This window comes from Megascapheus bottae, chromosome 3, assembly GCF_031878675.1.
Source record: "Megascapheus bottae isolate mThoBot1 chromosome 3, mThoBot2.hap1, whole genome shotgun sequence".
Lineage (NCBI taxonomy): Eukaryota > Metazoa > Chordata > Mammalia > Rodentia > Geomyidae > Megascapheus > Megascapheus bottae.
Genome location: NC_143511.1, coordinates 61,518,668 through 61,538,053, shown reverse-complemented (window position 1 = coordinate 61,538,053; position 19,386 = coordinate 61,518,668). Strand labels below are relative to the sequence as shown.

Genomic DNA, 19,386 nt, shown 5'->3' with positions numbered 1-19,386 from the left:
GGTCGGCTGGGAAACCGGCGCCGCCGCTCCACTGCCCTCTTCCGGGGACCAGCACCGCGGAGTCACCACCGGCTTCCGGGTTCCGCCGCCGGGGAGGGCCGGAGTCCCCGGGAACGCGCCTGGCCTGCGGCTGCCCCGTTGTGGCTGGGTCCGACCTGCTCCCTCTTGAAATGCAGGGACGCAGGCCGAGAACGTCCGTAGTTAGGAAGCCTGGGTCCTGGGCTGGGGGTGTGACCCCAAACGGCGAGGGACTGCAGGAGCCTAATTTCCATGTATAGCACGGAGCTGGGCGCGATGGCTCACGCCCGTATTCCTAGCTACCCCGGAGGCTGAGATCGGAAGATTGCGGTTCAGAACCAGCCCGGGAGACTCTTACCTCCAATGAATCCCTAGAAAACCGAAGTAGTGCGGAGGCTCTAGCGGTAGGGCCGTATAGCCTCGAGCTGAAGAGCTCAGGGACAGCACCCAGGCCCAGAGTCCAAGCCTCACGACCGCCCCCCCCACCCAGAGGGGAGCCTATTAATGCTCTGTATATCTACCCCACTCCCAGCTATTGCAGTAGTTTTTCTTTTTAATCAAGCCTAGATGCTTTTTCTGGGTAGGTAGAAACATTTATACCCATGTTGGAATAACAGGATAGTTGGAGGCCTGAATCAAATCAACTTCTCAGGGGATAGCACACAGTGTCCTGAGTCTATTGCATCGAACTGCCATGGAGGCTAAGACAAATGGGATGCATGACCACAGTTGCTAAAGATTTCATAGTTCAAGAGATTCAAAATTAACAGACCATAACCTCAAAGCTGATCAAAACCTGTTCCCTAACAACTCAGAGTCTAGTGAAACCAAACAGGAGCAGTATCATTTCATAGGTTTGCACGTAACTGTTAGTTAAGGAGCATGATTCTTGAAAAGCCATCTATAAACTTAAGGCAGTAGGGCATCACAGAGAACTTTTTTAAACTGACAGTGTTTAAATTGTTACTATAGGAAGTGTGATATAAGCACTAAACTAAAATATCAGTAAGAAAAATCACAGGTTAATTGAAAGGCACTAAAGCTAAACTTTAACTAAGCCTGCTGCTCCAACCTTTGAAAGACTTTAACTCTGTTAACTATGTTAACTCTGCTTATAAGGAATTCATTTCAATTCTGTTTGTACAGATTGGTTTCTATAATACCACTATGGAAAAGTAAAAAATGTTCCATATTTTTTTTGCCAGTCCTGGAGCTTGAACTCAGGGCCTGAGCACCATCCTTGAGCTTTCTCAAGGCTGGCGCTCTATCACTTGAGCCACAGCACCATTTCCAGCCTTTTCTATTTGTGGTACCAAGGAATCGAATCCAGGTCTTTGTGCAAGCACTGTACCACTAGCCCAAGCTTAATAGCTGGTATCTGTTAAATATCTGTTCATCTTTGACCCTGATGTTCCTTTTGGGTCACAACACAAGTAAATTCAGTTTTTCTGAAATATGTTCCCCACGCCTAAGTAACCATGTCCCCACATATCCATAACATTTAGAATCTGTCTCATTAAGCAAGCAGGGAACAAAATTATTTTCTTCTCCATCCAATGTCTTCCCAAGTGGTATGTTATAAAATAATATGCCTGTTCCCTGTCAAGGACCAGTGAGATCACTCATGATGCCATTAGAATCACTGGTTCTGCCCATCGAATAGAATTTTTTGTTGGGAATAAGACTGACAAAATTAACAAAGCAGTTGACCATGGCATAAAAAGCTGAAATGGAAGCTATGTCCCAGGCATCTTCTCGATTGAAGCCATGAAGCCATGCACCTCAAGCTTTATGAGGTGGTCATCTGTTATGCCATCACCTTGGGAAACAGCAAGGGCAAACTCCAGCATTGCTTTTTCTGAGCAGGGAGGTTGGATTTTCTCCAATTGACATATACCTGAAAAAAAGGACAGTCAGCATCTGAATCTCTATTATGCATTTTGGCCAACAAAACACAAGACCTAATAAAATTGGCATTATTGAAAAATACTCAGAATCTGAATAAAGGGAGAAAATCCAGGCCACAACAAACTTCCAAGAAGGATAATAACTTTTTCAAGTCCATATAAACCTGGACATCTGGTTTACTACCACTTCTACCAGAAGTCTTCTTTGCATAGCTTAGGCAGGAGGATTTCTTAAGTCTAGGAGTTGGGGACTACCTTGAACAACAGGTTCTAGCATTTTTTCTTCTTCCTTCTCCTCTTCCTCCTTCTCCTCCTGTTGTACAAGGGCTGGAACTCAGGATTTCATGCTTGCTAGGGAGGAGCGCTACCATTTGAACCACATCTCCAATGCTTTTTTTGCTTTTATTACTTTCCAAATGAGGTCTCAAGATTTTACCCAGGACTGGTATCAGCGTGTAATCTTCCTACTCACAGAGCTGTGATTACAGATGAAATACCACTACATACATCAGGCTTATTGATTAAGATAGGCATCTGACTGACATTTTGACCTTGAACTTCAGTCATCTGGATCTTGGCCTCCCAAGAAGCTGGGATGATAGCTCCAAGATTCTGTCTCATTAAAAACTGTTGGGTGGGGGGACTTGGAATGTGGCTTCGTGATAGATTGCTTGCCTGGCATGCATGAAGCCCTGGGTTTGATTCCTCAGTACCATATAAAAAGAAAAAGCCAGAAATGGTGGTAGAGTGCTAGCCTTGAGCAAGAAAAGCTAAAGGACAGTGACCTAAGCTTCAAGCCCTAGGATTGGCAAAAAAAAAAAAAAAAAATCTGTGAGGGAGAGGAATAAAAGCAGAATTATTTTCCTTTAAACATGTATAGCTTCAGGGCCGGGAGTTTGGCCTAGTGGTTAAAGTGCTTGCCTAGCATGCACGAAGACCGGGGTTCAATTCCTTGGTACCACATAAATACAAAAAAGCCGGAAGTGGTGCTGAGGCTCAAGTGGTAGAGGTCTAGCCTTGAGAAAAATCCAAGGACAGTGCTCAGGCCCTGAGCTTAAGCTCAGGACTGGCAAAAAAAAAAAAAAAAGTAAACATGTATAGCTTCAAAAATCTCAGAACCAAAATCATAGGTATTTCATATAAGAAAAGTAGAGCTTAAGGACTACCCTTTTGCTCCAAGTTTATCCCAAACTAGACAGTATTTGCAAAATGGAGCACTAACCTTACATTTAACAATTACTACATGCTGAGAATATGCTCCGTTTCATATTCAATATCCTACTTCTTACACAAACCTTAGGCAGATGTATTTTTTTCTTTGTTCCTTATTTTATGTATAAAGAAATTGCAGCTCAAAGACTAGAAGTGACAAGACCACATAGCTTAACCAGTCATGGTGGTACACACCTGTAATCTTACTACTTAGGATGTAAAAGTAGGTCAAAGTGAGGCTAGATCTCAAAAACTAAATACAAACAAATACTCCAAAATGATAAGCAGCCAGGCCAAGGTCTAGAGCCAACAGAAAGAAAAAAAACCTAATTAACTGGTTGGGGCACATTAGGAATAATTAGTGGGTGGACAAAACAATACACTATAAAGACAAACTTGAAAACAGATTCTGCCACTCTGAACATCAAGTATAAAATGGTTACAATCCAGCTTGCCTTAGGGAGTTATGAACGCTCAAAAGAATGCATATCAAGTAACCAATACCATGTTTGGCTAAAGCTGGGGCTCTGTCATCTGCTGGGAATACCAAACATCGCACACATGTAGACACAGCTGGAACGTGATGGGGTCTAGGAGGAAGGTCCAACAGTGAGAAGAACTGGAGTTCTCTGCATTATACAGTGTCATGGGGTTTGTCCTTTCTTCAGGCACAAAGAGTACTAAAATTGACACAGGGGAGGAAGGCAGTAACCTGGTGAGAAAGCTCTGGGTTCTTTGAGAAGACCCTGTGCTTGGCACTATGGACACACTATATAGGCAGTTGTTGGCCAGGCTGGTCACTATAATGATAAGTTCCTTGTCAGGAAGAGGAAAGGGGACCTGTGTACTTGCCATGTTCTAGCAATAGGTCCTGCCCAGGCACGCATACCTTCACTCCCAAGCCCTTACTACTCACAATTTCTGAAGTTAACTTCTTTGTTATTTTGTTCAGTTGTTCCTTGTCTGTTTTTTTCTCTCAAAAGTAGTTTGAAAGCCCAGACATTTTTCTGACTTTTGTTTATCACTATATCCCAGTGGAGAACCTATATAGTAGTTGCTCAGAAGTGTTAAATAAATTACTAAATCCAAGATATATTTTATGATGTCCATCAAATGCAGAGACAATAGCTGTAAAAGAGGAAGAAGAGTGGGGCTGGGAGTTTAGCCTAGTGGTAAAGTGCTTGCCTAGCATGCCCACAGACCCAGGTTCAATTCCTCAGAGGAGAAGAAAGATGGAGAAGTAAAGAGGGGAGGAGGAGGAGGAGGAGGAAGAGGAGGAGGAGGAGGAGGAGGAGGAAGAGGAGGAGGAGGAGGAGGAGGAGGAGGAGGAGGAGGAGGAGGAGGGCGGATAAGGAAGGAAGAAAGAAGAAGAAAGAGGAAAGAGAAGAAAGGGAGAAGAGAAGGGGAAGAGTAAGGAAGGGGAGGGGGAGGCAAGGAATGAGGGAGAAGAGGAGGAGGGGGCAAAGGGGAAAAGGAGGAGGAAGAAGGAGAGGAGGAGGATTCCTAATTTGTGACATGGTGATGAGGAGAGGCACAAAAAGATGTATCCCACTCTGGTACCAAGAACAATTCTGGGAGTTTTACATATATATAATCTCACTTCTCACTTCAGCTCTGTGTGTGTGTGTGTGTGTGTGAGTTGGTGCTGGTACTGGGGTTTGAACTCAGGCCTAGGCACTGTCACGCTTTTTCATTCATAGATGATACTCTATTACTTCAGCCACAGCTCTGTTTCTAGCTTTTTGGTGGTTAATTAGAGGTAAGCATCTCACAGATTTGTCTGCATGAGCTGGCTTTGAACCACAATCCTCAGATCTTAGCCTGCTAAATAGGACTGCAGAAATAAGCCACCAGCAGCAAGTTAACTCTATGCATTAACACCATTTTGCTAATAAGGAAACTAAAGCTGAGACATATATGAATTTTACTGGTTTGTTTGGATTATTTAAGGAAGAAATTCAATGGAACACCAGTGGGAGAGAGAAGTTGCAGACTGGTATGCTGCTAGCACTCTGTCTGCCACTGGAAAAGGGACAATGAGGCAGTTATAGTGTATCAGTGGAGGAAAGCCAGTGAGATGGACTGGAAGGAAAAATCAGATCCACAAAAGCATGGAGAGGAGAAAAGGCATCCTAGGGGCAGAAGAGAGAGAATAATTAAAGGAAAGGCATCATGGAACCTGTATGCTATGAGGAATAACTTCATCCATCTTAATAAAATGTAGACTGACTAAGGGAGATAGGGCTGCGAAGGCCGGCTAATGATAGGCCATGTAGAACTACTGTGACAGATTTCTGGCTGTCTCCTACTTTGGTAATAATATTCCTTTAGTAAAAGTAACATAAAATTCTGGCCACTGGGATGAAAATGAAAGAAGTAGGGGCTGGGAATTTGGCCTAGTGGTAAAGTGCTTGCCTAGCATGCATGAAGACCCAGGTTTAATTCCTTGGTACCACATACATAGAAAAAAGCTGGAAGTGGTGCTGAGGCTCAAGTGGTAGAGCTCTAGCCTTGAGAAAGTCCAAGGACAGTGCTCAGGCCCTGAGCTCAAGCCCAGGACTGGCAAAAAAAAAAAAAATGAAAGAAGTAGATGCAATTTTAGCCAATGATCTTAACAGGAAGGGATGTGCGCCTACCAGTGCTAATGCTTTCCTGCTGCTAGCAGGCATGGCAAGCTTCAGTTTAGAGTCTCAGACAGTAAAGAACACTACATCAGTCCCTAGCAGCTCATATGGAGATGATTAAGTGAGAGAAACAGAAAAATTATGTTATTTAAAACAAAGTATAGGGTGGGTCAGGAGTTTGGCCTGGTGGTAGAGTGTTTGCCTAGCATGCACAAGGACTGGCAAAAAAAAAAAAAAAAAAAAAAGATGTTAGACTCTGGGTTCTAATCTGGCTTGTAAGGATTTCCAGGTTCATAACTTTATTGGGGGATTAGAGGGACTCATAGAGCACATATTAACCTCTAAGTTAAAAAAAAAAAAGGTGAGTTAGAGTTATTACATACTCCATTTCTTGGTGTTTTTTTGTTTGTTTGTTTGCTGCCAGTCCTGGTGCTTGAATTCAGGGCCTAGGCACTGTCGTTGAGCTTTCTCAAGACTAACACTCTATCACTTGAGCCACAACACCATTTTTGGCTTTTTTCGGTATGTGGAACAGAGGAATCAAACGCAGGGCTTCATGCATGCTGGGCAAGCACTCCCACACTGGTCCACACTCCCAGCCCCACCTACTGCGTTTCATTTCATTTTTTATTTTCATTTTGTCCCCCGGTCCTGGAGCTTGGATTCAAGGCCTGAGTGCTATTCCTAAGCTTCCTTTTGTTCAAGGTTAATGCTCTACCACTTGAGCTACTTCCAACTTTTTTGGTGCGTAATTGGAGATAAAGAGTTTCATCGACTTTCCTGCTTGGACTGGTTTCAAACCATCATTCTCAGATCCCAGCCCCCTAGTTAGGCACTGAGAGGTACAAGTCCCTTCCCTTTAACTCACTGTCTAAAGGTGCGTGTATTTCTTCCATTTTCACTCTACTGGCCAGCTTGGATTATAGGCATGAGTCACTAGTCATTTCTATACCTCTAACTATAAAACTTTCATCCAAAGACAACACAGAAGCTGAGCTTCTAAATAACCCCAGTGATCTGGACACGTGGGAAGGAATGCTGGAAGCAGACATCTAAGAGAAACTTAGGATTGCTTTCCCATTTACCTGTTTCTTTGTTGACGATAGCATTAAAATAAGCAAACAAAGCCTTGAATTCCACCAGCCAGTAAGACAACACCTTAAATGTATTTGGTAAAAGTTCTATCTGTCGGGGGTCAGAAAAAAACCCGAAAACTAAAAGCAGAATAGACACACAGCATCTCAGTACTCCTCATATTGTCTGCTGAATGTCAGAACCACAGCCTTCCTACATATACTCTCACAGTTAGGGGATTGTTAAGTGTTACTCCTACAGATATACAATCATGATTTCTGTTTTGGTAAGTAATCTCATGAAATTTACATTTGGAGATTGTTGAGATAAATCATGACCTTTCTCTTATACAATACTGTATCATTGCACCACTAAAAATAATGTTTGTGACCTAGAAACAAATAGATAATGTGGCCTCATTAAAGAAAATCTACAGGCTGGGAATTTGGCCTAGTGGTAGAATGCTTACCTAGCATGCATGAAGACCCCGGTTTGATTCCTTGGTACCACATACATAGAAAAAAGCTGGAAGTGGTGCTGTGGCTCAAGTGGTAGACCACTAGCCTTGAGAAAGCCCAAGGATAATGCCTAGGCCCTGAGTTCAAGGACCAGGACTGGGAAAAAAATGTGCTTGTATGTTTAAAACAAAAAAAGAGGAAAGAAGAAAGCTTATCAAATGATATTAGTGGCTAACTTTGTAGAGTCAGATTTTGTATCGTTTTGAAATTTTCTTACGAGTTTTTATAGGAAAGAACAAGATATCTTTCATATTTAAACAGCTAGGAGATGTTTTCCTTGCTATATATGTGCTAACCCAAACTGTCAAAAGTAGGCAGAGGTCTGAGTGACAAAGAAGGGTCCCAGAATCCGGGGGCTCTGCCTAAGTTGAGAAGAAAAATGTATGGTACTGAGGTAGGATCCCTCAGGTAAGGACCTATTGAGAGTAGGGTATCTGAACAGATGAGAAAACCACTACCCATCAGAATGGTTCCACTCAGACCTCACTGCAGTAACTCCCTGTGTCACCGTCTTCTCTACTTCCTCCATGAGCTCCACCATGTCAAAAGGCAGGTCTTTTTTGTAGGGAATGGGGTAAAGACCAATGGGTTGGAATGGCTTTTCCTTCTGTGGTGACATTCACAGTCACCACAGGCAATTTTTTCCCAGTGCTACTTCTCAGAAGGCCAAGCAGAGTCTGAAAGGAAACACAGACAGGTTTGGATGAGCTACTAAAGAAATGGCTTAAGGGCTGGGAGCATAGCCTAGTGGAAGGTTGCTCACCTCGCATGCTCAAAGCCGGGGGTTCGATTCCTCAGTATCACATACACAGAAAAGGCTGGAAGTAGCTTTGGGGCTCAAGTGGCAGAGCACTAGCCTTGAGCAAAAAGGGGCCAATGACTGTGCCCAAGCCCTGAGTTCAAGACTGACTGGTCAAAAAAGAAAAGAAAAGAAAAAATAAAAAAAAAAGAAATGGCTTAAATAGCTACAATGTATCTGGGCTTAAGGAAACATGGTTAACACTTTCTGTCTCCTGCCTTACACAATCCTAAAAAGGATCCTGGATCTAACATGAAACAAAGCTGTAGTCAGTTGGGAATACATGATGTGGGAAGAGGAGATGGTGGCCCCAGTAAGCTGCCTTGAGTCTTTGTCTTCTAATAACTATAAAACCTGGGGTTCTTCTTGGCCCAAGACTTTCTCCAGTTCCATATCCACCATGTGATGGTCAGGATTAGAATTCACTTACAGAAACAATAATTTATATAATGAACATGTACTACGTAGCATTTTTGTTTTTGTTTTGCCAGTCCGGGCCTGGATGCTATCCCTGAGCTCTTTTGCTATGGACTAGCATTCTACCACTTGAGTCACAGCTCTAGCTCTGGCTTTTTGGCGGGGGAAGCAGGTGGAGGTTGTTTAATTGGAGATGAGTCTCATATAGTTTCCTGCTTAGGCTGGCTTTGAACCAGATTTATATTTGTGGGTTTTTGTTGCTTCTATTACCAGAGCTTGAATGCAGGGCTTCAAGATTTCTCTGAGTGTTTTTGTTCACACCTGTGGCCCAGTTTTTTTATTTTTTCTTCTGTTTATTTACGAGAAGAAATCTCACAGACTCTTTTGCCTGAGCTGGCTTCTTCCAGATCTCAGCTCTGAGTATAGGTTTGTGCTATCATTGCCAGCATGATATAGCACTTCCACTGATTTTTACTCCAGGAGGGTAGCCTTTTGGTAGAGAGCTTACCTAGCATGCACAAAGCCTTGGGTTTGATTCCTTGGTACCACATACTCATAAAAAGCTGGAAGTGGTACTGTGGTTCAAGTAGCAGAGAGCTAGACTTGAGCAAAAAGTATCCAAGGACAGTACTCAGGCCATGAGTTCAAGTCCCAGGAATGGCAAAAGAAAAAAAAAAAAAGAATGTCCACAAGTTACCAAAAACAGGAACCTTAAGATCCTTTCACTCCAGACCCAATGATTCTATACTTGGGTAAAAACAGGAGCATAGCCTAGTGGTACAGTGCTTGCCTAGCATGGATGAAGCCCTGGGTTTGATTCCTTGGTACCACATACACAGAAAAAGCCAGAAGTGGTGCTGTGGCTCAAGTGGTAGAGCTCTAGCCTTGAGAAAGCTCAAGGACAGTGCCAGGCCCTAAGTTCAAGCCCCAGGACTGGCAGAAAAAATTAAACCATTGTAACATCAAAGTAAATTACCCTGTTTTTGGACCAGAGTTTGGCCTAGTGGTAGAGTGCTTGCCTAGCATGCATGAAGACCTGAGTTCGATTTCTCAGTACCACATACACAGAAAAAGCCAGAAGTGGTGCTGTGGCTCAAGTGATAGAGCTCTAGCCTTGAGCAAGCCCAAGGACAGTGCTCAGGACCTGAGTTCAAGCTCCAGGACTGGCAAAAAATTACCTAGTTCCTTACACAAAGAAATTACTTATCTGCAGGAAAGTTTAAGCTATACCCTGTGGCCTCCTTTAGCTAATACAAATTAGCTCCATTAGGAGAGCTTCTGGAGTCTGCACCTGTATTCTACTCCACTTGGGAATCTTGACTTGAAGGGTACAGGCTTCATCCACTTCAGGCTTCCATGACCCAGGTCCAGCCATTCACTCCAAGTAAAGAAAATGAGCATTGATGAAAGGAAGAGAAAGATTAATGCGGCATAGGCCTGTGATAGAAAAAGGCAAAGTAAGCTCTTCAGCCCATCTTTGAGGCACAGATATGAGTTTAGATTTAAATAGGAAAAGATTGGGGCAGGAGTGAGAGGTATTATAATTATTAAATAATCTCAGGTCAAATGATTGACTAGCTGAGTTCTGGTTCTATGAGAGGTTTCAAAAAGGTCATTAACACTCACCACTTGATGGGAGCAATGTGGTTCCCACGAGATGATTAGTCCTGTGATAATAATCATTCTCATGTCTGTGCTGTGAGGCACTGCTAATACTTTTCATGCGAGTTTTTACTCTCATCATAAAAACATCATCGATTAATCTTAGATTCCCTGGTGCTATAAAGAGAATGGCTCAGAGCAAAGACAAAATAGGGAGCAAGAAATGCCAAGTTGTTGTTATAATTGTTTACTTTTTTTTTTTTTTTTTGCCAGTCCTAGGGCTTGAACGCAGGTCCTGGGCACTGCCCTTGAGCTTTTTTTTTTATTTTTGCTCAAGGCTAGTGCTCCATCACTTGAGCCACTTTTTCTGTGTATGTGGTACTGAGGAATTGAGCCCAGGATTTCATGCATGCTAGGTAACACTCTACCACTAAGCCACATTCCCAGCCAAATGCCAAGTTTTTATCCCTCTAATTACCCAATGGACATTTGTAGTCCAAGTGAGGATTCAGTGCTTTAGGCAAAAGCAGTTTCTAAGTAGCTGTTATAATTTGCTTTACTTGTCTAATAAAGTCTTGGAAGTGGCGCTGTGGCTTAAAGTGATAGAGCTCTAGCCTTGAGCTGAAGAGCTCAGGGTCAGTGTCCAGGCCCACAAAATAAGTAAATAAATAAATAAGAAAAAGAATAATAAAAAAAAAAGAATTGGAACTCTAGTTGAGATCATAGCAAGGAAGGCAAATGGGCAGGAGCTGTGTTTTTATGTTTTTCTTTTGTTCTTCTTTATTTTCCACAATTTTATTAAGAAATTCTCCAGTAGGGCCGGAAGTTTGGCCTAGTGGTAGAGAGCTTGCCCAGCATGCACGAAGACCCGGGTTCGAATCCTTAGTACTACATATATAGAAAAAAGCCAGAAGTGGTGCTGAGGCTCAAGTGGTAGAGCTCTAGCCTTGAGAAAGTCCAAGGACAGTGCTCAGGCCCTGAGCTCAAGCCCAGGACTGGCAAAAAAAAAAAAAAAAATTTCTCCAGTGACTAACAAAGCGGGAAGAAGAAGAGGAGGAGAAGGAGGAGAAGGAGAAGGAGGAGGAGGAGGAGGGGGAGGGGGAGGAGAGGGAGGAGAAGTAGAAGGAGGAGGAGGAGGAGGGGGAGGAGAGAGAGGAGAGGGAGGAGAAGGAGGAGGAGGGGGAGGAGGGGGAGGAGGGGGAGGAGAAGAAGAAGAAGAAGAAGAAGAAGAAGAAGAAGAAGAAGAAGAAGAAGAAGAAGAAGAAGAAGAAGAAGAAGAAGAAGAGGAGGAAGAAGAAGAAGAAGAAGAAGAAGAAGAAGAAGAAGAAGAAGAAGAAGAAGAAGAAGAAGAAGAAGAAGAAGAAGAAGAAGAAGAAGAAGAAGAAGAAGAAGAAAAGATTCTCGGTAAAAGTTCGGTCACCTTTCTGTGGGCCAAGTCTGGAGGTCTCTGGGGCAGCCCGCACTCAAGGTTCGAACCCCCTCCATGCAATTCCCAGGGTGCTCAGGGAATACTATGAGCATCCTGTATCCGGCACACACGACTCGAGTCCACCCCGACCAGCGAGGCTGCTCAAGCTCTGCATTTCTCACAATGACCCACGGGCGGACTGAGAGAAAGGCGCAGGAGCCTACGGCCACACCGCGGAGAGGGAGCCTTCAAGGCAATTCCCAGCGTCGCCGCTGCCGGAAGCGCCGCCGCTGCCGGAAGCGCCGCCGCGGGGCTAGCGATTGGACACGAATCCGGAAGCGGAAGTCCTCTACCGGAAGCGGGTTTGGTGGCGCCGGCCATGGCTGGAGCGGTGTCTACGGCGTCTCCCGCCAGCGGCGGGGCGCGGGTAGCGCGCTCCGCGTTAGGGCAGGTGGTCCTCCCCGGTGAGGAGCTGCTGCTGCCGGAACAAGAGGACTCCGAAGGGCTCGGCGGTACCGGGGAGCGACCATTGCGCCTCAACACTGGAGCGCGCTCTCGAGTGCGGGTAGTTTGCGGTCCGGGCCTGCGGCGATGCGGGGACCGCTTGCTGGTCACCAAATGTGGTCGCCTTCGCCACAAGGAGCCTGGCGGCGGCGGCGGCGTCTACTGGGTGGATTCGCAACAGAAGCGGGTGAGCAGGAAGTTTGGAGAGGCTGTGCAAACCCTCAGGCGGTGTCCTGGCTCTGGGAAGATGTCCAACAAGCATGGGGTCTCCCTTAACAAGGGTGGTTTAGAATCACCATAGTCCTGTGCCCACCTCTGTCCCTTCTTTAGAAGGACCCCGAGCAGTAGACGTGTAGCTCGAGAAGAGAGACCCGGAGAAAAAGGCATTGACAGACCGTTACGGAAGTCTTCAAAATCCTAATGTCACAAAGGAGTAAGCTTGCCCTTTGGGATTCCAGAGGGCAGAACCAGTTTCAAATAATGAAAGCCACAGCCCGTTACACTTTTCATGGAATAGTTAACTTCCACCTAAGAAAACAATAGGCGTTCTTGGCTGTAAGGATCACTTGAACGCATGTGGAACAGAAGTTAAAAGACTTGGGTAAGGATGAAGAAGTATGAGATACTGACTCAAATTAACTGAAATAGCAAACTGAGTGCAGTTTCTGCACACGCACCGCACATCAAGATTTCCCTTTTGCCGGTAATCCCAGCTACTGGGGAGGCTGAGACTGGTCATTTGTGCCCAGGAGTTAGAGACCAGCAAAAGCATTATAAATAAGACTTGGCTGAAGATATCATCCAAGGGCATCTTGTCATTTATCACTGTTGTCTTGTTCTGTTTTCTTTTGTAGTATGTGCCCGTGAAAGGGGACCATGTGATTGGTATAGTGACAGCAAAATCTGGAGATATATTCAAAGTTGATGTTGGAGGGAGTGAGCCAGCTTCCTTGTCTTACTTGGCATTTGAAGGTGCAACTAAAAGGAACAGACCAAATGTGCAGGTAATGATGGAACTTTTGGCTTTTATCATTAAGAAAAACAGCCATTCCTCTCAAAACATCCAACTATCCAGTTGGCTTCTGAAGCATACACTTTTCCTGGTTCTCCAGGATCTCCCAGAGTCTATTTAATGGTTCCAAACTCCAAGAGTTTTCGATAGATGCTACAATTCCAACTGGAGTTACATATTTCTTTTTCATTGGTTCTTGAGATGTCTTCTGTCTACTGAGTTGAAAGGTTATGCCTATTTATCCCCCTTGTTATGTTTTGTCCATGTCTGCTGCATAAGAAAATAGGCATTAGGCTCGGTACAGTGGCTCACACCTGTAATTCTAGCTACTCTGGAGGCAGAGATCTGAGGATCTCAGTTCAGAGCCATCCCGGGCACTAAAGACTGTGAGACTCTTATCTCCAATTAACCACTAGAAAATGGGAAGTGGTGCTGTGGCTCAAGGGGTAGGGCAGTAGCCTTGAGCTGAAGAGCTCGGGGCCTGGGGCCAGGCCCAGTGTTCAAGCCCATGAAAAAAGAAAAAAAAAAAGGAAGAAAAAAAGAGCATTAGACTCAGAAGAAGGACAAATAGTGCACATTTCTTTTTTTTTTTTTTTTTTTTTTTTTTTTGCCAGTCCTGGGCTTGAGCTCAGGGCCTGAGCACTGTCCTTGGACTTTCTCAAGGCTAGAGCTCTACCACTTGAGCCTCAGCACCACTTCCGGCTTTTTTCTATGTATGTGGTACCGAGGAATCGAACCCGGGTCTTCATGCATGCTAGGCAAGCACTTTAACCACTAGGCCAAACTCCCGGCCCCAATAGTGCACATTTCATTATTAGCCATCTGTCCATCCTGGTTGTAAGTTCTTGAAGCTAACAGAAAAGTGATCTTGTTGCCATAGGTTTTCAATTTAGTCTTTTTCAAGTATAATCCTATTTTGTACCTAAGCCAGAAATGTGGTGGTCTTTGTCTGTTTTCATTTGCCTCTATGAGAATTCAGCTATTCTTGTACTATTGGGTTTTGTCTCTGATCTCTTGCATGTCCATCCTTTGGCTCCACTTAGCAAATGTGGTACCCCCAAACCCCCATTTTTTTTTTTTTCTGGCCAATTTTGGGGCTTGAACTCAGGGTCTAAACACTGTCCTTGGGATTTCTAAAGGCTGGAACTCTTATCACTTGAGCCACAGTGCCACTTCTGGCTTTTCTATGTATGTGATACTAAGGAATCAAACCTGGGTCTTGGTGCATGCTAGGCAAGCACTGTACCATTAGGTCAAACTCCTGGCCCTGTAGCTCCCTTCTGACAGGACTTAGTCAAGGACTTCCTCATTAACACTTCTGCCTCTAGAGTTTTACTTTTTTTTTAAAGCTGGTTCTTAAGCTTTAACTTGGGCCTAGACATCATCCCTGAGCCTGCCTGCCTTCCTTTTTTTTTCTTTTGCCAGTCCTGGGCCTTGAACTCAGGGCCTGAGCACTGTCCCTGGGCTTTCTCAGGGCTAGAGCTCTACCACTTGAGCCACAGGACCACCTTTGGCTTTTTTCTATGTATATGGTACACCGAGGAATGGAACCTGGGTCTTCATACATGCTAGACAAGCACTAGGCCAAACTCCCAGCCTTGAGCCTTTCTTTATGCTCAAGGCTAGTGCCACTTGAGCCACACCTTCACTTCTGGCTTTTTGATAGTTTACTGGAAATAAGGTTTCTTTTTTTTTTTGGTTGTTGTTTTTTTTTTTTTTTTTTACAAACTTCCCTGTCTGGGCAGGCTTCCACCTATGTCTCCCAATTAGCTAGGGTTACAGGCATGAGCCTTGGGCCCCTGAGTCTCTCCACTCTGCTTTAGTTCACTCACACACTTGTCTCATTATTTGAGGGGTCTTGATTCATCCATAATAGCTTAGACTATACTTAACAGCACTGTGCTCAACTTCTTGCCCTTTTGGCTTTGCTCTTGTTTCTGTCTTGATTTCACTTTTCTTGTCTGCTCCTGGGACAAGGGCTTATCTTCTGAGGCCCAGACAAAATGTGACTGCCTTTTGGAAAGTCATCTCTAATCATCACTTTTCTTATATCTTTCCTCTAGCAGTGAATTTAGCTTTGAATGAAGTTGTTTTTATATATATACACACACACACACACACACACACACACACACACACACACACACACACACACACACACACACACACACACACACACACACACACACACACACACACACACACACTTCCACTGCCCTCTGCAGGACCAAATAATTCTAAAAGGTGTACAATGTTTTCCTCTCTAGTTCCTGTGTAATTAAAAAACTTTACTTAGTAAATGTTTTATTAAATAAACAGGAAAACTGCTTTCATTTTGTTTTATAATCTTCAAGTTCAACTTTAGTAAATCTTCCATGAAGTAACCATCATATATTTATATTTATGTAATAGAATAGAAATAGAATAGCATAGAATAATGCTGATAGAACATTCTACAGTGATGTTACTTTAATCTGTATCAACTAATGGTATCAGATATGGTAGTCACTAGATACACATAACATTTCAGTACTTGAAATGTGGCTGATGAAAATTTTAAGTAATTTTGGTTAATTTAAATAGCTACATGTAGGTACTGGATACTATATTGGACATTGCACCCTTAGAATGGTTTTAGGCCTTGAGATATCTACTAGTCTGATTATTACCTGGTAGGTGAAGAAAGAGTTTCATCTATTAACTTCACCTTCTTCAGAACTCATTTCCAAAGTAGAATCCCAATAGTTTAGCCAGTCTTGTAATCATAGAACTATAGGGAGCTGGCCTTGAAGCCTATGAGAAAGAGCTAGTAGCAGCACCTATAGTTTGCTGAGAGGAAATAACTGTGTTCTATTATCTTGTAGGTTGGAGATCTCATCTATGGCCAATTTGTGGTTGCTAATAAAGATATGGAACCAGAGATGGTCTGTATTGACAGTTGTGGACGGGCCAATGGAATGGGTGTGATTGGACAGGATGGTCTACTTTTTAAAGTGACTCTAGGCTTAATTAGAAAGTAAGTACTGGTGTCTACTAGCTTGCTTGCCTTTTTTTTTTTTTGGTGGGTCATAGGGCTTGAACTAGGCCTGGACGCTCTCCCTGAGCTCTTCAGCTCAAGGCTACTGTTCATCCCTTAGCCAAGCCCCACTTCCTGTTTTCTAGAGATTAATTGGAGATAAAGAGTTTCAGGTCCTTTTGTGCTGGGCTGGCTTTGAACCTTGATCCTCATTTCTCAGTCTCCTGCATAGCTAGGATTACAAATGAGAGCCACCACGCCCAGCTTTGCTTGCCTTTTTAAGCAAATTACCTGCTTACAAAGTTGATGAATATAAAGTCACTAATATCTGAATTTCTCTTCAAAGCTAAAAATCAGCACCAGTATATTTGAACTCATGAATTTAATTCTGCCTACCTCTTTTTATATTCATTCAAGTTTCATTTCTGCCCCTTCTGAAGTATATCAAATTCAGATATATTTGTATATTTTGGTATCTGGGCTAAAGTCTAACTCATTTCTTCTCCCAGAAGGCCTCCTGCTCCTTAAAAACCAGGTTTTCCCTTGAATATAGGTACAGTGTGTACTTATTAGGCTTCTCTAATGTTCAAATGCAGCTAGACTCCTGGGATTGAGCATATTGCCTAGACACTTACAGAAGGCTCTACCCTCTATCCTGATAGATTCAATAGTTCCATTGATGCTGATTCTGTTATACATTTAGCACTGAATCTACCCAAAGCTGTATCATATTAAAAGGCTTTGCTTCTACAGACATTGGAGTTTAGAGGTGTCTTCTAGGCTTCTCCTTGCTACCCATTCCTCAGATTTGGATACTGAGTGTAGGACATTAGAAAAAAACACATTTCTAACTGAACATCAAACACCCTTGTGACTTTAAACATGCTTTTGCCAAGGACCAAATTTGATTACCAGAAAGTAACTTACATGGTTAGGAAAATAAGTTCTGTTTTTTTCTTTTTTTCTTGTTGCTAGTCCTGGGGCTTGAACTCAGGGCCTGAGCACTATCCTTGGACTTTCTCAAGGCTGGAGCTTTACCACTTGAGCTGTCACAACACCACTTCTGGCCCTTTTTCTATGTATGTCGTACCGAGGAATCGAACCCGGGTCTTCGTGCATGCTAGGCAAGCACTCTACCACTAGGCCACATTCCCAACCCCAGGAAAATAAGTTTAAAGAATTCTCAGATGGGCATCGGTGGCTACCCCTATAATCCTATCTACTTAGGAGGCAGAGATCTGAGGATCATGGTTGGAAGCCAATCTGGGCAAGAAAGTCCATTTAGACTCTTTTTTTTTTTTTTTTTTGGCCCCTTTCTCTTTCTGGCCCCGCTCGCTCCGGCCCTGCTCGCTCCGGCCCAGCTAGGCCCCCTTTCTAGCTCAGGCCCCGCTCGCTCCGGCCCCGCTCGCTCCGGCCCTGCTAGGCCCCCTTTCTAGCTCAGGCCCCGCTCGCTCCGGCCCCGCTTGCTTCCGCCCGGCTCGCTCCAGCTTGCTCTTGGCCCCGCTCGCTCCGGCCTGGCCCTGCTCCTGGCCCCGCTCGCTCCGGCCCGGCCAGCTCTCGCTTGCTCCTGGCTCTGCTCGCTCCGGCCCCTTCTCGCTCTGGCCCTGCTCGCTCCGGCCTCGCTGGCTCTGGCTCGGCTCGCTCCCGCTCGCTCTGGCCCCGCTCGCTCCGGCCACCACTCGGTTGGGCTCCGCTTGCTTGCTTTCGCTCTCTGTCGCTTGTTGCAGTCTCGTCTCTGCCACTTCCGGCTTGGTTGTGTATGTGGGATACCGAGGAATCGAACCCGGGTCTTTGTGCATGCTAGGCAAGCACTTCAACCGCTAGGCCAAACTCCCGGGCCCCCATTTAGACTCTTATCTCCAGTTAACCACCAGAAAGAAAAAAAAAAGTAGAACTGGAGCTATAGCTCAAGTGGTTAGGTAGAGCACCAGCCTTGAGTGAAAAAGCTCAGGGGTAGTGAAAAATAAAGAATTCTCTTAATACCATAACAGTAATTTTTTAAATGCTGGTTATAAAGTCCACAATTAAGATGTTACAATAATTTCAGGTAAGACTATATATGTATGTGTGAATACACACACACATATCTCTACATACATATAGACATTCCTATACGGAGGAATTGAACCCAGGGCTTCCTTCATGCTAGGTAAACACTCTACCACTAAGCCACATTTCCAGCTCAGAACTATATATTTATATATTACAAAACATTGATCACATAAGGATTTTGATTTGTTCGGGGTATCTCACTATTGTGACCTTCAGTATACCTTGAATGTGAACTTGGTAGCACATTCCTAATGTTCCAGCTATTTGCAAAGCTGAAGCTTGAACCCAGGAGTTGGAGATCTGCTTTGGCAACATAGGGAGGCCCTCTCTCAAAAACAATAAAACTCAAAACAAGATCAGCCGATACCATAATATGCCCTGTTCTTGGAAAGATGCTGATAAGGCTTCTAGAGACTAGAAAGAACTGCCTAGAAAAGATGTCTTTTAAGAAGAGCCAGGAGAGATACCCTACCTACCACTCTCTTAAATTGCATTTTCTTCCCTCTTCTTCACCAGGCTATTAGCTCCTGACTGTGAAATCATACAGGAAGTGGGAAAACTCTATCCTCTGGAGATTGTATTTGGAATGAATGGAAGAATCTGGGTTAAAGCAAAAACCATTCAACAGACTTTAATTTTGGCAAACATTTTAGAAGCATGTGAACATATGACATCAGAGCAAAGAAAACAAATCTTTGCCAGGTTGGCGGAAAGTTGATATATGTGGATTGTATTGGTTAAGATGAGCCAAGAGAATGGGTTTCATGGAAAAACTTTTCAGGTAAACATTTTATATTTTCAGAAGACAAGATGTGAATGGTCATACTGTCTTAGAATTGAATAAAGTATTTTTTATATAATGAAGTTGCTTAAAGTTACTATTTGATGTTAATTCCTTTTAGTTTCTCTATGTGTAACTTTTATAGTGCATTTTATTTGTCATTAAAATTATTATAATTAATATTATTTTGCCAGGGGATGAACTCAGGGCCTGAGCACTGTCCTAGGGCCTTCTCAAGGCTAGAGCTCTACTACTTGAGCCACAGCGCCACTTCTGGCTTCTTCTGTGTATGTGGTAACATGGAATGGAACCCAGGTCTTTGCACATGCTAAGCAAGCCCTCTACCACTAGGCCACGCTCCTAAAATTATTTTCTAGTAACTGTAGGAGACTTTCGGGCAGGATAAGGCCCACAATATCATTTGGTACATGACAGAAGAGAC

General features: G+C 43.8%; 1 protein-coding gene and 1 pseudogene across 1 annotated transcript; one reads left to right on the top strand and one right to left on the bottom strand.

Annotated features, from left to right (window-relative positions):
- Window positions 1-1,754: 1,754 nt before the first annotated feature.
- Window positions 1,755-11,960, bottom strand: LOC150065645 (uncharacterized; annotated as a pseudogene).
- On the top strand, window positions 11,945-19,023 carry Exosc3 (exosome component 3). The gene is made up of 4 exons (XM_090330279.1): window positions 11,945-12,270; window positions 12,938-13,087; window positions 15,960-16,111; window positions 18,680-19,023. Exons 1-4 carry the CDS (start codon window positions 11,959-11,961, stop codon window positions 18,879-18,881), a joined length of 816 nt encoding a protein of 271 aa, XP_090186405.1. The 5' UTR covers window positions 11,945-11,958; the 3' UTR covers window positions 18,882-19,023.
- Window positions 19,024-19,386: the final 363 nt, after the last annotated feature.

Bases quoted from the DNA above. Each gene is read 5' to 3' on its own strand.
- Exosc3 (XM_090330279.1), top strand. From the start codon at position 11,959: ATGGCTGGAGCGGTGTCTACGGCGTCTCCCGCCAGCGGCGGGGCGCGG. The intron at 13,088-15,959 runs GTAATGATGGAA...ATTATCTTGTAG, and splicing joins GGAACAGACCAAATGTGCAG to GTTGGAGATCTCATCTATGG. The intron at 16,112-18,679 runs GTAAGTACTGGT...CTTCTTCACCAG, and splicing joins ACTCTAGGCTTAATTAGAAA to GCTATTAGCTCCTGACTGTG.